Below are 20,413 nucleotides of genomic sequence, written 5' to 3'. Positions count from 1 at the left end.
GATCTGTTGTCTATATCTTCAGGAGTTAAAAACCAGTCATTATGAAGGGAAATTGGTGGAAAAAAATTGAGGAAGGAAGATCGATTATTTGATCATTATGAGACAAAGCCTAGAACTCAGAATCCTATGCCCTGAACTCCTTAGGGTGCAATTCTAACTCACTTTCCAACACCAACATAAGGGCAATGCAGCTTCAAGGTAAGGGAACAAACAATCCCTTACTTTGAGAAGGCCTCCATGAGTGCCCCCCAACTGCAGGATGCAGCACATGCCCCATTGGCACAGCTATGTTAGTGCTAGAAAGTGGGTTAGGATTTGGGCCTTAGTCTGCTAAAACTACTTGACATGACATGCATCAACAGCATCTCACCTTAACTTCACATTCTCAGATGTCTGAGGGCCCAATCCTATCCAACTTTCCAGCTCTGTTGCAACTGTAATGCAGTTCCAAGGTAAGGGAACAAATATTCCCATACCTGGAGAAGGCCTCTGACTACTTTCCCAGCACAGGATGCAGTGCATGCCTCGTTGGCATGGCTACACTGGTCCTGGAAAACTGGATAGGATTGGGCCCTGAAACAGCTACTTATAGTTCACGCTTGATTTTACAGGTATGCAGTGACTTCTATTGAAGCACTAACGATAACAGAGACTATGGTTGCCACCCAAAACACACTTCCCTGGAAGTAAGCCCCATTAAACACAATGAGACTCCCTTCTGAGTAGAAACACATAGGATTGTGCTGTATGTCTCCTTCCTACCATGTTTTAATTATTCTGTCTTTGTGTTTTGTTCATTTCTTTTCATGCAAAAATATATATGGATTCCCCACCCCCACCCCCCCAAAAAAACCCATAGTGGTAGATTTAAAAAAAAATGACAAAGAAGCTTAAAGAAGCACCCAGAGTTATCTCTGTAAGTTGGACTCGCATTTTTTTTCTTTTGTGCACAATTTAGGGCCCAATCCTATCCAACCCTTCAGTGCCAGTGCAGCCACAATGCAGCCCTGGGGAAAGGGATTAAACATTCCCTTACATGGAAGAGGCCTCCATGGCTGTCCCCCTATCCCAGGATGCAGTGCATGAACCATTGGCATGGCTGCACTGGTGCTGGAAAGTTGGATAGTATTTGGCCTTAATTCTGCTACCAAGATTCAAAGGCTTTGAGTCACTATTCTGGAGGTGACCCTTTGGAATTAACCAGTAAAAGCAAGAGAGTAAGGAGCATAGAAGGGCAGGCAGAAGGATGAAGAGACAGCTGGACAAGAAGAATCAGTAGATGAATAGTTGCAAGCAATTGTGTGGCCTCCTGACCACCAAAGGCCATGCCCATATCCTGGCGCAGAAGCCCTACAGTTTTTAAGCACATGCTGCTTACACACACTGTCCATGCAGGCCCTAATGAGCGTGAGATCAGCTGGTTTCATTCGCAGTTTCTCACTGTTCTTGTTTTTACACAGTCTTCATTGCACAAGTGTCATCGTACCTGAAATTCTGCATGTTCTTTTCAAGACCTCAACCAGTCTAAATCAATTTTGATGGAAAGGACAAAGATATGGCCAAGGCCACTTATCTAGATCTCTCTTTGGAAACTTGTCAGAGGAGTTTCCAGGGAATACATATGAACTGAGTCAGAGACATTGATAAATTTCCCTTCTGAACAATCAATAAAAATCCCTCCATCCTACTCAGGCTTCTACTGTGGACACAAGGGCCATAATTACATTGTCAAAAATTCAAGTTACCCCAGCTGACTGAGACCTCCTTTAAAACTGACATGTGATTGGCAGGCAGTTTATGGGTGGTGTGCTCTGATTGGCAGGGGAGCTGGGTAAAGCCAAAGGCAACAGTAAAATTTCCCAATCTACTCTGACCACCCGAGTGCAGGACTGCAATTCAGAGAGAATTCTGGGAAAATCCTTAGTCATATTAACATATCAAAGGCAGAAGCTGACAGGCACTTACTAAACAATCAGAATTCAGCCACAGCTATAGAACATTTCCTGCAAAATTTTCTATTTGAAAGGAAAATAAGAAATTAAATGATACTCAATCCTGTCTGCTCAAAGACAGCTGAAAAATTTTCAAACCCCTGTTTGTTTAATGATTTAGATCTGTACTAGCTATACACATTTATTTGAAAAATAGAAAAATGTTGACAAGTATACCAATTTGTTTTATACTACAAGCCCGCCCGGTGCTAAATTGGAACCAGCAAAATGTCTGATGTAAGCAGTATGAAGGCAAAAAAAGAGCTCACGCTCTTTCCGGTCTCAATTTCTAGGAGGCTCCATTGCTTTAAGATTAAATTGGGGATTACATGGTTTGCATGAAACTTAATTGTACCCATGAGCTGGAATTGTGGAGACTGGATGCAACTCCACAGCAAGCCTAAGATTTCTTACATCAGCGCTAAGAAACCAAAGCCAAGAGATGTTTCCAATAGTGTGTTAAGGCCACCCTGATCTCTCTTTTCATCTACCCTTAATTACCTTATCTTGGTTTTCTAGCCTTCCCGTCTAATCCCTAACCTGTACTAGAGCCATGGAAATGAACAGAAATTGGTATTTCACATGGCTTTCCCTATTCTCCTTTTCCTTTCCCTATAGCACTGGGAACTTTTTAGAATGCGAATCCGTCAGGACCCCCTGGAAGTGATGTCATGACTGGAAGTGACATCATCGAGCAGGAAAATTTTTAGCAATCCTACCCACACTTACCCAGGAGTATGTCTCATTTACTATCATTGTTTAAAGAATATATATAGGAGCTTATTAAAGGTACAGGTTTGTAACATTTCCCCAAATGTAGTCACATAACATGGTAGCATCAAGTCTACTATACTAAAAATAAAATATTGAAATGAATGGGGCCCACCTGAAATTGGCTCGTGACCCACCTAGTAGGTCCTGACCCACAGTTTAAGAAACACTGCCCTAAGGACAAAAAGAGCGCCTTGTACACAAATGCTTCTCTTTCTAAATAAAAAGTGTATACACAAATTCAAGGCAATCCCTGGCAGCTAATAGCCCTATTAGTTAATAGCTAATCAGGAGTTTATCTGAAACATCTCCAGCCACAAGAATACCAATATATGAAGCCGTGGCCTCCTTGCAAGTATAAACATCTTGGTGAAAATGGATCCCAATTATCAAGAATTCCACAAATGTAAATTGCTTTACAGCATGTTCTGCAAAGTATAATCCAGACCATAAACTGTCCAACACACACACCTGTCCCTCCAGATTTTCTCTTTGTCCTGCTGTCACCTCTGCCTCCTTTTCCCAAGTGGGAAGTTCCAGGGGGTTCTGAATGGCCATAAACATAACACTCTGGACATGGGAATGCTCTCTGAGTCCTTTTATTGGTCCAGAAGCAGGCTAACAGAAGGAGAAGGGTTGTCCCTCCAATCCAGGTTGACTTCATTCTTCTTCCCCGCCCCTTCTCAGGGGATCCTATAGAAGAGGGGTGGCCAAACCGCAATTCGCGAGCCACATATGACTCTTTGACATATATGTGTGGCTCGTGGAAATATGATGTATCATAATTCATATAATATGTAAATTAAAAAATTTTCAAGCTTTAGAATTATACCATGTATAAACTGAATGTCCATGGTGAAAAAATATTTAAGAATGTAAATGCTTCTTAAATATTGCAGCTCTTAAGTATCTCTCTTGTGGCTCTCAAAAACCTGAAATTTATCATACACGGTGGGTCTTACTGTAAGCAAGTCTAGTCACCCCTGTTAATAAAAGGACTCGGACAGAGATACTGCTAGAAATGAAGTCCTAGATAGTGTCTTCGAGCATACCCAAGGATACTTGCTGGCTAACTATTGTTTGAAGGTCTCTGGCCAGAATGGGCTCTGAGACCCTAGAGATCCTGCATCTTCCTCACAACTTGGTAGACATGGGCCTAGCTGGCTGTTTCCCCCATGCCCCTGGCCCCATCAGGCACTTACTGCAGGCTCTCTTTCCCAGGCTTCTTTCCAATCCTTTCCCTCTCTTCCCCTGCCAGGTCAGGTCCTCCTTGACCCCACTTATCTCCTCCTTTTGTCCCCAGACTTCTCCAAGCCTCTTCCTCCTCTTCCCTCCTCCTCCTGCTGCAGGGAGGCTTTTAAATGGTTGAAAACAGCCCCAGTTCTCCCCAACCAGTGCTGCTTGTCAGCCATCCCAGCCAACAGCTGAGAACGGGTAATGACTGATGACACCGCCAGCCATCACTCCACCATCCAGCTGATTGGCGGGACCACCAGTCGTGCATGCTTGCCGCACCCATTCTGGCCTACACCTATTTTGCTCAACAATTTGCTACTGCACATGCAAGGATTCAGTGATACCCATACCTGCAAAAACAGTAACATCTTATTTGAACACTAAGAGTTTTAGGGAAACAAATATCCTATGACCAAAGTCTATGAAAATCTTTCGGAGGCAGAAAAAAATTCTTAATCTTATTCTGTCACTTCTGGCACTTTTCTCCCAAACCTGCTGATACCAGGAGTAAGATAGGCTTGTCCCAACCTCTTACAAAGAAGGGGAGAGGCACTGGCTAAACATTCAACATTTGTATTATCATAGTGTTCAGGTGAAACAACAGTTCTGAAAGACTTTAAGAGACACAGTGGAAAGCAGTGCACAGGTATATTCCACTGCTTTGCTGAGAAAAGGCAACCTCCCCCAGATGGTATACATTGCTGACTTTGCTGTGCACCCAAGCTGGTTTTGGAATCACAAATAGACCTTATCAATTGATCTGGATGTAAATCTGCAATAGTAAATCTGTTGTGGCAACAGTAAACTCAACTCGCTTGCTATAGCTCTGTTTTAAGTGAGAGGTATATTTCACATTGCAAATGTAAGTTATTTTAATAAACTGAAAATTGTGGTCTTTGAGAGCTGAACAGAGAAACTTCCATCACATTAATGAAATCTAAATGGACATCACCACTTTCATACTATCAAAAGCGCTTATTCAACAGACAGCACAATTATGTCTGCAGCTCACCGTGCAAGGAAAGGCTTCCATTTCTCACAGCCAGGAATTTGACTCCATATGGCAAGAACATTGGAGAATGAGAGCTACCATGGAGATGAATGTGGGCTGAGCCACAGAATGGGTTACTAAGGGATCCAACCCGCAGTTCTCCTCCGTCTGATACCAGGATGTAATGAGCATGGAGTTCTACTGGTCCGGGGCCAACAAAGACCAGCTTGCCACCTAAAACAGAAATAGTAATAACAATGATTTGTAGTGAAGAGTAGCATCAACAATACAGCAGGACAATCTTGTTCATTACAGTTAATTTTACAACAAACTGAGCATTAGATTATTTCTAAAATTAAAGACCACAAACCACCTGTCACTTTGTCATTATAGGGCAAGGTGAAGAAGGGAACTAGCTGCACTGGCTTTTTCTACCCTCCCACCAGCCCCCTCCCCAAAACATACAACCTCAGGGAAGCTGCAGCATTAAAATTTGTTATAGTATTAAAAGTTTTTAAACTGTCTGCATTCTGATATGCATTTCAATAGGTAACATTGTCAAATGTTTTTAAAAACGGGCAGCCCAATCCTATACTGCAGCAGATCTCCCTAGTTAATACTGTAAGTGCTGGCGTAGTGTCACAAATGACACACATCGTGTGCTACACAGCCACTGGCACAAATGGCTGGAGGCTCTGTGAGCACTCACCAGAGACTCCTGGATATCCAGCAGGAGCAGGTAAGATGATGGAGGGGGCACTTCGGAACAGGAAGTGGGGTGAACCAGGTTCAGTTCAGGGAAGGGACAGGAATGATCTCTGAGGAAGCAGCACATGCCAACAGATCCATTTGTGGCCAGGTGGTTTACCAGGGGTTAATTAAAAATATTTTTACTTTTCTCTCCCAGATCACAAGGTCGCTTCCTGACTATTTGAGGCAGCTTGTGCTCTGTTGGCACTGCTGCATCATGTAAACTGGAGGGATTGAACTGTAAGACTCACATGTGATCTCAGTTTAATTCCTGCTTTCCACCTTGGCTTGGCCTTGGATTCTGTTAAATAACTGAAAAATCTGCATGACACTTTTAAACCATTTCAGCCCAATGCTGCATATACACAACAAGGATCAAATGTGTACACCTGTGGGCTGGGCAGAAATGGGTTGAAACTGTGCTCTCTCAAAAGAAAGAGCACTTCAAATTAATGATTTGAAAAATGCTGCCACACTCCTACTTCTCTGCTTACAACCTGCACACAAGCATGCACTAAACTTGGAGGGGGGGGATATAAAGCCCCATTTACCTAATCACTTTGTGTGAAAACATATGAACGTTAAAAGGTATCTTGGAAAGTTATGCATTGAAATGTGATGCAATCCAGTCGCAATGAGGTGCACTATGTACACAGCACCACACACAGACCATGGGTTAATTACAATGGGTTAATCTAAAGATCCTTTTTCCCCCCTAAACCCCAATAATTATTCACATGCACAGCTGTATAAGGTGCACTAGAGTGGATGGAAGGTTTTTACTTCCGAAATTCTCATCCAGCTCTGCCCTTGGCTCAATGCAAGACATTTACACTCCAAAGCAAAGCAGTGTTCTGGTACAGGGGCTGCCATAAATGTTACAGTCACAGGATTCAGAACCAGGCTCACAGGAAGGACTGTGCATAGAAATTGCAACTGAAATGAGCATATTGGATACTATAGGTCATGCAGAGCCAAATCTTTATTTTATTGCAGAGAAAAGTAGCAGAGGCTGCCATTTCAGGTTAGGGGTGTGTGTGTGTGTGTGTGTGCGCGCGCGTGTTCGTTCAGTATGCATTTGGAGGAGAATGCTATCACCTACTTAAAATCAGGACACAGGAAGCAAACCAATTGCCTTCACTACCAGAATATAACAATGGCCTTTCACCTCTTCTCCAAAATGATAGTTTACTGATATGCCACCAATAATCTTAAAAGGGGCTGCTAGCTAACCTTTTTGTTCAATAGCCTGCAATAAAATGCCAGTGTTGCTAGAGTGACTGCTCTTGCACTTGCAAATTGGATATATTGCTCTCCTATGCTTAGCAGCTTCTGAAGCTGAGGGGCACCTGCAATCACCAAGTTTTCACATTCTTGTTCTGACATGCAAGGTGCTGTAGGAAAGAATGATACCCCCCCACACACACACGCACAACATTTGGAGCTGCCACTCCAAATGTTCAGAATAACCCAAAGCTGAACATCTTTTGGAAACAACATACTTTGTCATTGTTGGCCCAACATAAGAACAGCCCCACTGGATCAGGCCATAGGCCCATCTAGTCCAGCTTCCTGTATCTCACAGCGGCCCACCAAATGCCCCAGGGAGCACACCAGATCACAAGAGACCTCATCCTGGTGCCCTCCCTTGCATCTGGCATTCTGACATAACCCATTTCTAAAATCAGGAGGTTGCGCATACACATCATGGCTTGTACCCCATAATGGATTTTTCCTCCAGAAACTTGTCCAATCCCCTTTTAAAGGCGTCTAGGCTAGACGCCAGCACCACATCCTGTGGCAAGGAGTTCCACAGACTGACCACACGCTGAGTAAAGAAATATTTTCTTTTGTCTGTCATAACCCGCCCAACACTCAATTTTAGTGGATGTCCCCTGGTTCTGGTATTATGTGAGAGTGTAAAGAGCATCTCCCTATCCACTCTGTCCAACCCCTGCATAATTTTGTATGTCTCAATCATGTCCCCTCTCAGGCATCTCTTTTCTAGGCAGAAGAGGCCCAAACACCGCAGCCTTTCCTCATAAGGAAGGTGCCCCAGCCCCGTAATCATCTTAGTCGCTCTCTTTTGCACCTTTTCCATTTCCACTACATAAGTAGGATTTTTTCAGTGGAGGGTTTTCATTAGCCCCCTAGTCTGAAGTCCTAATCCATGGATCTTCCCTGTACAATAACTGGCTACACTGTACGACAGTCTCCCAACTGAAGCAACGGTTGACACTGTCTGCTCACCTGCTAGGGATAACTAAAATCAACCTTCCCACAAAGATGGTTGGCAATGCCAATGCTGATCATCTATTCCAGTTGAGAAACAACCCTGATCCAGAAAACTGCACCGTCTTTCAGAACAGCATCCTTCCAATTGCACAGGGCCCACTCCAGAACATCCATTTGTTCATGCACAAATCATCCTTGCTGGATTGAGACATAACTGATGTGATTCTGTGTCAGACATTGTTATCTCCCTGAGCCTTCAGAGATAAGATGGGCAAAATATCACAATAAATGGATGAAAATTAACAAAACACCCTGCCAAAATATGAAATAAACAGCAACACAGCCACTGGGTTACCATTGCTGATATTTTTTTAATATGGCATCCCATCCTGTGCATATCACTTGACTGCTGGCCACCTGCCTGTCTGCCATTCCTCACTGGGAAGATTTTACATCCTCCTGCCATTTTAGTTACCCATCTGAGTCCCTGCTCCAGCTCTAAGAAATTCATAAAGCAACCACAACTGCACAAAATGCCCTGAAGTTAGCTATGCTCTAGCTGAACAGGAGAATACAAGGGTACAATCTTAAGTATGTGACATTGCAAAGTGCAACAGCTTCTTAAGCACACACACATACCATATGGGTGCTATCTACCACAGAAACAACAATCCTTTGCATCCTCTAATATAACTTTGGCCTTGTGTTTATATATTTTGTATCGATTTTTCAAAAGATAAAACATGGCTTGTTGCTGCAGACATTCCATTTGAGTTTCTGAACATGGAACTATAAATTGCACTGAATGTATTGATGGCATAGAACATGTTATTTAAAGCTATCATGAGAAACATAAAGTGAGAAATATAGTCAATGCTGTGATTGAGATACAGTATACAGAAGCAGCCTGACACCCCTCAGTGAAAGAATATTCACAGTTATGTTTTCTCAAGACTAAATTGGTCCAAGTGTACCAACTGAAGTTTTCAATGGGATGAGATGAGGGAAACCATGAATGCCATCTGACCTAGAAGATTCAATGTCTGTTTGGGGGAGGAGGGTATAATTAGTCTGTGGAACTCCTTGCCATAGGACATGGTGATGTCATCTGGCCTAAATGCCTTTAAAAGGGGATTGGACAAATTTCTACAAGAAAAGTCCATCACAGTTTACAAGTTATAGGTAAATACAACCTCCTGGTTTTAGAAGTAGGCTACCTCAGAAAGTCAAGTGTAGGAGAGTGGCAACAAGATGTAGAGATCTTGTTGTCTTCTCCCAGAGACATCTGGTGGGCCACTGTGAGATGCAGAAAGCTGGACTAGATGGGTCTTTGGCTTGATCCAGAAGGGCTCTTCTTATATTTTTAGGGTAACACACAAAGAATTATGTCTGAAAGGTAGGCCTCTACCTTCACATGATAAGCATTTCTTTCTCCATATACCTCTCCTGATATCTTAAAAACAATGAGCAGATTTAGTTAGACGTTCAGTTGAAGGTCCCACCACTTTCACACCTCCTCCTACTCTTCAGACTATGGGATCATGGCCTTAATTTGTCACAGACCCCAGATCACATCAGACACTCAAGGAGGGGGAAGTCATCACTGCAAGATGACCCTGCTCAACACCTCCAATCTGCAGAGATTTTGTTCCTCTATTTTGCCTTACAAAATTACAGAATGTGGGATGCTCAGGTAGACTATGTCATGACTGAAACATATGCTCACCCATTGTAACTACTGTATTGCTATTACATGTGCCATGTTGTTTGAATGAGTGGATAAGTGGATTTTTACTTCCAATTTGAAGTAAAAAGGTAAGACTGAAAAAAGAACTATGGGAAATGGCAACCATAAAAGGCAACTAAAGTTTTGCAGAATGCTTTGCACTGAACTTGTATCATATGCATCTGACGTCACCCGAAGAGCAGTGTTTGAACAGCCTTGTTCGAGCAGGCTATTAATATACATTTTGGGGGCTTTGACTCTGACCAAGCAGAGAGAATGCCATGTCACGCCACAGTGGATGTAGAAGATCGAAAAGGTGCCATTGTTCCTTTGACCCAAACAGGACTCTCCAGAACTGTAAATATCTATGCCATCATTCATTGGGTGCCCCATGCTGTTACTAGGCAAAGATAGAAATCAACAGCTCTCAGGTTATGGTTAAAAGACTGGGTAAGTTAGAAGCAAACATCATTACATTGCAGAAGACGATCAACAGCAGAAAGCTACAGACCATTCCTGTCATTCTCCTGGCTTCTCTTCAACACCTGAGGCTACCAACTGCCTAGCCAGGTAGTGGTAAATGCTTGTGTGAGTTTGAATGCTTAGCTTATAAGAATAATTCTTTGATTGTATAGCATTAAATGTAACAACTGGAATTAGTCTGTTCAGAAATTGGAAAAAAAGACTTCTGCTTGCATTTAAGTCTGGTCTTCATACTCTCCACTGAAAGATTCCACTGGTCTGATCACTCACAAGTCTATAGAGGTAACTCTTTAATCCTCAGGAATGAGGGTTGGACAACAAAGGTTTTAGACCGCACATTGGAAACCGGATATCAATAAAATCCAAGTTGCTATACAAAGATTGGTAAAATTGGGGTCCCTTCAATTGTTCTATAAGAACCCTTAGAAGGGTCAAGTTGTCACCAGAATAATTCCCCATAAGGCTTCCCAAAGAGTCAAATTTTTCAAATTGACAACAGCCGGAAAAAAATCAACACAGTTAAGGGAAAAGACAAAGGTATTAACAGTGATTCATTTTCCATATACATCACTAAGGGCGCAATCCTAACTTGGACTTGGACAGGTCCCTTGGGCTGTGCCGTAAACCACATTTGCACCTCTGTGGGAGGAAACCACGTCGGCGCATCCAGCCTCCGCAGCGGCTTCCTTGCAGCCACTTGCGTCAGTGCACCTGCGCCGACACAAGCGGCAAAGGTAGGCGTGGGGGAGCATGTAGGAGGCAGGAGGGAGGCATTTCTGGGCATGGGGAGGGTGGGTGATGGACGGCCCCAGGGGCAGGTGCTGGGAGCCAGGGGCGGGGCTGGGACCCAGCAGTTATGCCGGATCCCAACCCCCGTCCCCGTGGAGAACGGAGTGACTTCAAGTTGCTCTCAACTTGTCTTCACCAGAGGTGGCGCAGGTCCGAGGAGACCCATGGGGGCAAGCAGCCCTTACCCAGGGATAAGGGGAAGAGCTTCCCCTTGCCCTTGGCTGAGCCGCTGCAGCCAACGAACCTGTGTTGGATGCAGCGCACGCCTCCTGGCTTGCCTGCTCCAGCGCAGTTTGGATTGCGCCCTAAGCCTTCTCTGCCTTCAAGGGTCCCACAGAGAACAAATGATAAAGCCCACTTTGCGCAGATGATGCTCTTTGCCTACAGTGATGCATTATATTATTATTATGGTCATTATTGGGCTCCTTAGTACACACACTCCACTTTAAAATGTCAGTTTGGACATTTGTTTGAAAACAGGTGGAGCTCACCAACCAGTGCCACAACCAGTGCCAATGCATACAACAAAATGCACTCAAACATGTTTTTCAGAGGACAGTTGTTCCATTCCCTGAACACTCTTTAAGAACCGTTAACACCTGTTTCTCTCAATGCCATTAATACAATCACATTCGTCTTTCTGAAAATCCAGTCATTAATAAAGAGATGCTAAAAACGACTGCTAAAAGAGGTCAACGAAAGAAAAGTGAACCAAAATGACTGGCGAGGATGAAACCTAAGTCTTTCGACTAATCTAATTAAAACATATTTTGTCAAATTTACAAGCATTTAATGTCCAAACGACGTCAATTACATGTAATGCGCCTAACTGCCTGCCCTCTGAACCTATCCCTTTCTGCACTTTATTAGTTCAAAATAAATATGCAGCTGCTGCTTTACAAGACTGATTTCTTAAAGGGCTGCTCTTTTTTGCTTTCATAGTACTTGACCCTTCTTCTGAGAGCAGGAAAGAATGGATATTGCTCAACCTAATTTTTGACTCTGATGCTTCCACTGTTTGTTATGGCTACCCAAGATAGCAAGGAATATTTTACAAATGGCCTTTGGGTAATTCTGTAAAAATATCGATGCACTGTAGTTATGATGGCCTCCCTCCCAAACAAAATAAATACAATTATACCAACAATAATCACTTCTGTACAGTCACTGAGGAGACAGTTCCCAACACACTTTACTCTGTTCATGGGAGGAAGGTTAAAAAAAGAAAGAAAGAAATATTCTGAGGCTAGTTGGTGCTTTGTGAGTCCCTCAAAACTATCAGTCATCCCAAACAGACCTTCGTCTCTTCCCAGACATTCCCTTCAGTTTTTTGTTTTTTTAAAGAAGCCTGTTCCCTAGGGAAAAAGTCTCTGCTGCTACAATATATATATATATGAAACATGAACAAAGGCAAACCAGGAAACATGGGAACACCCCATATACTTGTCGTGGGCCAATGCCTGAATCACAACAAGGTATGTGCAAGAAAACTGTAAAGGAGCACTGATTATATCTAGTTATGGCAAAGGTACCTTATTCTTTGGTCTCATGTTTTGTGTCTGGTGCACAGTACTTGTGAATCTTTCTTATGGGCTTGCGCTACAGAAGTGCCATCACTGACTAACTACCTGAGCCAACAGCCTATCCTCCTGCACAGCTACAAATAAAAGAAAATTAACATGACCTCAAGGGCGAGCCACATATAGAAGTCTACCAGCAGTAAAAGCTCATATGTGATGGATTCTTTGTACAAACCTCCATAACAAGAATGCATGATGCAGTTGAGGATGCATTTTCTACTTATACGATTAGTTTGCATATGGGATGGTCTCTGGGAGGAATAACTGAAGAGAAAATTATTTCTGTCCAAACTGTATAAGTCTGCAGCTCTTACTGGAGGTGGGGAGTTTGCCATCAAATTTCACATGACGTAAAATCAGAGGTGAATCCGTAGGATCCTTCCTGGGTGAAATGAAATTACTCTAGGTATGACCCATAACCCTCTAGAGGGCCTCGCTTAGATGATCCAACAGAAGGAATTCCAAAGAAAAATTTGAGGAATTAAGATAAGTTGAGAGATATTCTGGGAAAATGTGTTCACATTTTTCTAATTAGGGACACTAGTCAGACTGGCTTCATGGACTTGTTTCGTGCAGGATGTAGAAATACTTGCATTACATTTCGTCAAGCTGTTAAACAGCCAATGAACATCTTTTCACCAACTACACATTAACAGCACAACAGGGATAGCAATTCTGGCCCCAGTTCAGTAAGGCAGTTAAACAGGTGCTGGATTTTTAATATGCAAGTGCTCCCACTAGAATTAATGGAACTCAATGTGTGCTTAAAGTCAAGCAGTGTATGAAAGTATTTTTCTGGATCAAAGCCTTCCTCCCACTCTGAGTTACATACAGGCAGCTGCTTGTGCATTCTCAGTCAGAAATCAACTCCCCAAACTGATGCCCATGTTTCTTGGCCATCTGCATGTATACCCATCTGTTCGGATTACATGTGCTCCCTTGCAAGCTGCTTGGACTCTTTCCTGACAGTATCAGTGCCAAGCAATGGTGATTTAATCAGCAGCTTGAATGTAGCATCTCTTCTGGAGGAAAACTGCTCCACATGAGCAGAGCTGAAACAGCATCACGTTTAGCAGTCCAAAAGGCTGTGTGTGCCAAAGAAAGCAAATGCCAGAGCAGGAGGAGGAAAGGTTATGACCACAGCACACAGGCGCTTGTGGATGGCCCCGAACAGCATTAAAATGACAGCAGGTGCTTTGTAAATCTATAAAAAACATTCTGTATATTTCAGAAGGACTTTATAAGGCCTACAAAGCGATAGGAAACAGCAGCCATGCCGTAGGGCCATAGCAAGCCATCGCTTTCTTGGTTCTCCAAATATACATAACTAAATTCAATGAACTTTACACAGTCTCTGGAGACAGTACCATCAGACAAGCATTGATACAAAATTGACATCTGATCTACGGAATTCCAGCTTGTTTCCAAATTCTGAGAAGAGCTGTAGAGCGTGGCTACAGCGAAACACCTGGGCCACTAATCGTAGGTAGACCCTGCCCTCCCACTTCCTCTGCTGAAGTTGTTGTGGGTACATATTAAATAAGAAAAAGCAATCCATTTCCTGCCTTGAAAAACCATGCAACCAGATCCTTGCTAATGAAAGGATCACTATGGACAGCTAAGAGGAAATAAAATACAGTGGTACAAGGAATTTAAACTAGGAATCAGGCAGCCTTCACTTCACAGAGTAAGGGTGTGAAGTGCTCTGCCTGTTTAGGCCCCAGGCAAGGACTATAATACCAGAAAGTGTGTAGAACACCAAGCACAATAGAACTGTGATTGTTCTGGAAAGTTCCTAGAAATACAACAGTGTCCACATTCTGAGAACAAAGACAGCCAGTTCTCCACACACACATATAAACAAATTCATCTGCTGGACTACCACATCAAGTGTCAATTAATACGTGGTGAATCAGCCATCATGGACAAACCTGTATATAACCTCAGCCATGATTTACACGTTCCATTGCCAGTCATTGCTCTGTGTAACAGGGTTATATAAAATCAAGCCCTAGACAGACATTATGAAACTGTAGAGAGTCTCCATGGTTTCATCATGCCTGTGAATGGACCTATGATTCATACTATTGCTGCTCCCCCCTCCCCCAGAGAACATTTGTCTGTAGCAACAAATGCTCTTCATGAGGACAGATCATCCCTACAATTAAGACAGCAGAACAGGAAAGCAAGGAAGAAGCAAATAGGGTTGAGGGTCAGAACTGCCAGCATCACCTTCTTCTTCTTGAGCGAAGGTTAGAAGAGAGATGGTAGCAGCTGCCACAAACCTCAGTCTGCCAGCTTGCTCTTTCTCAAGCAAGGAGGCAGCAGCAGGCGGGTTGAGAGTGCAGCCATTGCTGTCCTCATCTCTGTTCTTGCTTGCTTGAAGAGGAAGGCAGAGCAGGTGCATTGGGGCAGCACTTGCTGCTGCCATCATCATCATCACCTCTCTGCTTCTAAACTGAAGCAGGAAGGGGTGGCCCCTTCCCATGGAGAAGGTGGGGCATTTGCACTCCACACACATGCGCGTGTGCACACACACAACAATGGCAACAGCAGAGAGAGGGCAACTGGGGGCAGTTTCAGGTGCCATCCCCCCCTTGGGGAGTCTGGCTCAACAATGACTCTTCCTTTTTCTGAAACCAACCTGGCTCTAGGGTACAGGTGCCAGTTATGCTTTTTTAAAAATTTGCCCAATAGGAAAAGGGTCATCTAAAATATGTTTTCCTTGGCTTCCTAAGCTGAGCATTTTACGTGAGGGCTACAGAGTTCATAATGGCAGAGTTGCAAAACCTATGCTATGCCAGCTCTGTCTTCAACACAAAGGCTTCACCAAAAAGGGGAAGGGTTCCAATTTGCCACAGGAGTTTGTTGGGATTTGGGACAGACTAGACATAGGGGACGAGAATTTAACCCTTTGCCCTGGCACCAATTCTTCACTACAAATGGCACTGGGACAAAAGTGTTAATCCGATGCCATGCCATTGCCCCAATGCAAGAGAGTGAGTTTTTTTTTTTTTTAGTAAAGTGAAACATGGAGAGGTCCAATCACAAAATTCTATAATATCTATTTTGGCCCTGAATTGCTGACTGCAGAAGTCTCCGTCACAGACCACATTCAAATTGTGCCAACTACCATACTGATGTACATCAGATCTAGAATACAGTGTACAGTCGGTTCACTGTAAGCTCTCTTAGAGGTGAAACAAAGAAGTTAATTGGACCCCTTCCCAACCCACTGACCAATCAGGTTTCCTTGTTTGTCGATGTCATGAAACTGTTGTTTCATGTAGGTATTTGCTTTTCTTCCATTGATGTTAGAGTAAGTGGGACTCCTCAGGTGTAAAAGGTCCAGGTGAGAAAGGTTTGGTTTATAAGTAAAGAGGATAAAAACCCTTAGAGACGGGAACTTTGCTGCCTCCTTGGTGGATGAGATCTGAAGGAGAGTTAGCCTCATTCTGGTATTATGAGTGAGAGAAATTAAACCAGTTCTGGAGAGTAAAAAAAAAAAAGGTTAGATTGCATTAGGGTTTTTGTCTTTTCTTTATAGTTGCTTTTTCAGCAAGTTCATAAAAGGATTTTGCCTTGGGTTGGGGAGTTCTTCAGATTTGGGAGCCTCCTCTTATTGTACTGCTTTAGCCAGCTGCATATTTGGATTTATATTAAAGTCTTTTATTTGTTAATGGATCTTAAACTCTGTATTCCTCATTCCTTTTTGTTTTGGCCTTATTGAAAGACCTGGGACATTTATTCCCTTCCTCTAGAGCAGGGGTGTCCAAAGTTTTTGGCAGGAGGGTCACATCATCTCCCTGACACTGTGTCGGGGGCCGGGGAAAAAAAATAATTAATTTACATTTAAAATTTGAATAAATTTACATAAGTTTACATAAATGACTATATTAAGGATGAATTTATATAAATGAATGAAGGTCTTGCAATAGCTCAAGGCCTATAAAAGGCCTTGCACAAGCCTTTCCTTTGCTGCCGCTGCTGCATCACAGATGTGAAACAGCAAGCAGTGGAGGGAGCTCTCATCCCACAGCTCATGCAAGAGGTCAAATAGTTGCCCTCATGCTGAGAGCAGTTGCGTCGGGCCAGTGCGGGCTCCAACAAATCTCTGGAGGGCCAGAGGCTCATTGGAGACTGGGGGCTCCCTGAGGGCGGCATTGAGAGGCCTCGAGGGCCGCAACTGGCCCCAGGGCCGGGGTTTGGGAACCCCTGCTCTAGAATGGGGCTTTTCAAACTGGGGCGGTGCGACACCCCAGTCTGAGGGCCCTGGCCTCTGCCCCCTTAAGAGGTGGGGCAGGGAGGAGGCAGCTACGCAATCCCCAGGATCGCGTCGCTCAGGGGGCTGCAAGGGCTTGGCTGTACTTACCAGAGCCTCCTGCAGCCTCCTGGGGGTGCGGGGAGCCCTGTGCGACTGTCTGCAGGGCTCCCCCAAAGCTGAAGAAGTGGAAGTGGAGCGATCGTGCCCTGCCTCCTCAAAACCAGAAGAAAACCTTCTGCAGCCCTCCACAATGAATATTTTCTGCAGATGTTTAAAGAGACGTTACAAAAATTTTTGACTCAGGCAGTTTTCATCATGTTAATTGACTGTTTGGTATTTGTTTCAACTCACTGAACTTTTTAGAGAATTCATCTTATTGATCACAGGGATTTTCAAATAAAATAGAAGTTGCAAAAAAATAAGTAAAACAAATTATGAGGAGCCACCGTGTCTTCAAGGAGTAATGCACTTGATGCTACTGAGTGTATCAGACTCAGTTTTTGGAGAAAGCCAATTGAACAAATCTTTTTATCTAAAAGTCTACGAGCAAAGGTGGGAGAACTGGAATGTCTGGTGACAAGGGAAAATATTGACATAGTGGGCATAACGGAAACCTGGTGGAATGCGGAGAATCAGTGGGATACCGCAATCCCGGGCTATAAACTCTACAGGAGGGACAGGCAGGGGCGTGTTGGAGGTGGGGTGGCCCTTTATGTTAAGGAAGGGATAGAATCCAGCAAAGTAGAGATTGAAGGTGGGTCCGACTCCACCGTAGAATCTCTGTGGGTTAAATTACCAGGCTTGTGCAGCGATGTAATACTGGGGGCGTGCTATCGTCCTCCAGACCAGAAATCTGATGGGGACCTTGAAATGAGGAAACAGATCAGGGAGGTGACAAGGAAGGACAGGGTTGTAATCATGGGGGACTTCAATTATCCTCATATTGACTGGGTCAATTTGTGTTCTGGTCACGATAAGGAAACCGGATTTCTTGACGTGCTAAATGACTGTGGCTTAGATCAGCTAGTCACGGAGCCCACCAGAGGACAGGTGACTCTGGATTTAATTTTGTGTGGTACGCAGGACCTGGTTAGAGATGTAAACGTTACTGAGCCATTGGGGAACAGTGATCATGCTGCGATCCGTTTTGACGTGCATGTTGGGGGAAGAATACCAGGCAAATCTCTAACAAAAACCCTTGACTTCCGACGGGCGGACTTCCCTCAAATGAGGAGGCTGGTTAGAAGGAGGTTGAAAGGGAGGGTAAAAAGAGTCCAATCTCTCCAGAGTGCATGGAGGCTGCTTAAAACAACAGTAATAGAGGCCCAGCAGAGGTGTATACCGCAAAGAAAGAAGGGTTCCACTAAATCCAGGAGGGTGCCCGCATGGCTAACCAGCCAAGTTAGAGAGGCTGTGAAGGGCAAGGAAGCTTCCTTCCATAAATGGAAGTCTTGCCCTAATGAGGAGAATAAAAAGGAACATAAACTGTGGCAAAAGAAATGTAAGAAGGTGATAGGGGAGGCCAAGCGAGACTATGAGGAACGCATGGCCAGCAACATTAAGGGGAATAATAAAAGCTTCTTCAAATATGTTAGAAGCAGGAAACCTGCCAGAGAAGCGGTTGGCCCTCTGGATGGTGAGGGAGGGAAAGGGGAGATAAAAGGAGACTTAGAGATGGCAGAGAAATTAAATGAGTTCTTTGCATCTGTCTTCACGGCAGAAGACCTCGGGCAGATACCGCTGCCCGAACGGCCCCTCCTAACCGAGGAGTTAAGTCAGATAGAGGTTAAAAGAGAAGATGTTTCAGACCTCATTGATAAATTAAAGATCAATAAGTCACCGGGCCCTGATGGCATACACCCAAGGGTTATTAAGGAATTGAAGAATGAAGTTGCAGATCTCTTGACTAAGGTATGCAACTTGTCCCTCAAAATGGCGACGGTACCAGAAGATTGGAGGATAGCAAATGTCATGCCTATTTTTAAAAAGGGAAAGAGGGGGGACCCGGGAAACTATAGGCCGGTCAGCCTAACATCCATACCGGGTAAGATGGTGGAATGCCTCATCAAAGATAGGATCTCAAAACACATAGACGAACAGGCCTTGCTGAGGGAGAGTCAGCATGGCTTCTGTAAGGGTAAGTCTTGCCTCACGAACCTTATAGAATTCTTTGAAAAGGTCAACAGGCATGTGGATGCGGGAGAACCCGTGGACATTATATATCTGGACTTTCAGAAGGCGTTTGACACGGTCCCTCACCAAAGGCTACTGAAAAAACTCCACAGTCAGGGAATTAGAGGACAGGTCCTCTCGTGGATTGAGAACTGGTTGGAGGCCAGGAGGCAGAGAGTGGGTGTCAGTGGGCAATTTTCACAATGGAGAGAGGTGAAAAGCGGTGTGCCCCAAGGATCTGTCCTGGGACCGGTGCTTTTCAACCTCTTCATAAATGACCTGGAGACAGGGTTGAGCAGTGAAGTGGCTAAGTTTGCAGACGACACCAAACTTTTCCGAGTGGTAAAGACCAGAAGTGATTGTGAGGAGCTCCAGAAGGATCTCTCCAGACTGGCAGAATGGGCAGCAAAATGGCAGATGCGCTTCAATGTCAGTAAGTGTAAAGTCATGCACATTGGGGCAAAAAATCAAAACTTTCGATATAGGCTGATGGGTTCTGAGCTGTCTGTGACAGATCAGGAGAGAGATCTTGGGGTGGTGGTGGACAGGTCGATGAAAGTGTCGACCCAATGTGCGGCGGCAGTGAAGAAGGCCAATTCTATGCTTGGGATCATTAGGAAGGGTATTGAGAACAAAACAGCTAATATTATAATGCCGTTGTACAAATCTATGGTAAGGCCACACCTGGAGTATTGTGTCCAGTTCTGGTCGCCGCATCTCAAAAAAGACATAGTGGAAATGGAAAAGGTGCAAAAGAGAGCAACTAAGATGATTACGGGGCTGGGGCACCTTCCTTATGAGGAAAGGCTACGGCGTTTGGGCCTCTTCAGCCTAGAAAAGAGACGCTTGAGGGGGGACATGATTGAGACATACAAAATTATGCAGGGGATGGACAGAGTGGATAGGGAGATGCTCTTTACACTCTCACATAATACCAGAACCAGGGGACATCCACTAAAATTGAGTGTTGGGCGGGTTAGGACAGAAAGAAGAAAATATTTCTTTACTCAGCGCGTGGTCGGTCTGTGGAACTCCTTGCCACAGGATGTGGTGCTGGCGTCTAGCCTAGACGCCTTTAAAAGGGGATTGGACGAGTTTCTGGAGGAAAAATCCATTATGGAGTACAAGCGATGATGTGTATGCGCAACCTCCTGATTTTAGGAATGGGTTAAGTCAGAATGCCAGATGTAGGGGAGAGCACCAGGATGAGGTCTCTTGTTATCTGGTGTGCTCCCTGGGGCATTTGGTGGGCCGCTGTGAGATACAGGAAGCTGGACTAGATGGGCCTATGGCCTGATCCAGTGGGGCTGTTCTTATGTTCTTATGTTCTTATGTTTATGGGATAGTGATTACTGGACTGGTGGATTTCTGAACAGGATTATAAATTACAGCTTTATAGAACAAAAGGTGCACCTGCAATTAACT

General features: G+C 44.1%; 1 protein-coding gene across 1 annotated transcript in view; it reads right to left on the bottom strand.

Annotated features, from left to right (window-relative positions):
* PKHD1 (PKHD1 ciliary IPT domain containing fibrocystin/polyductin) overlaps positions 1 to 20,413 on the bottom strand; it is a 239,695-nt gene that overhangs the window by 75,098 nt on the left and 144,184 nt on the right. The window contains exon 33 of the mRNA XM_066622360.1: positions 5,011 to 5,223. Within this exon, the coding sequence (XP_066478457.1) occupies positions 5,011 to 5,223 (213 nt within the window). The remainder of the gene's footprint in view (positions 1 to 5,010; positions 5,224 to 20,413) is intronic.

The sequence above is a fragment of the Tiliqua scincoides genome, chromosome 1 (assembly GCF_035046505.1).
Source record: "Tiliqua scincoides isolate rTilSci1 chromosome 1, rTilSci1.hap2, whole genome shotgun sequence".
Classification (NCBI taxonomy): domain Eukaryota; kingdom Metazoa; phylum Chordata; class Lepidosauria; order Squamata; family Scincidae; genus Tiliqua; species Tiliqua scincoides.
Note: the sequence above shows the minus strand (reverse complement) of the source record. Positions and strands in the feature narration are given on the sequence as shown.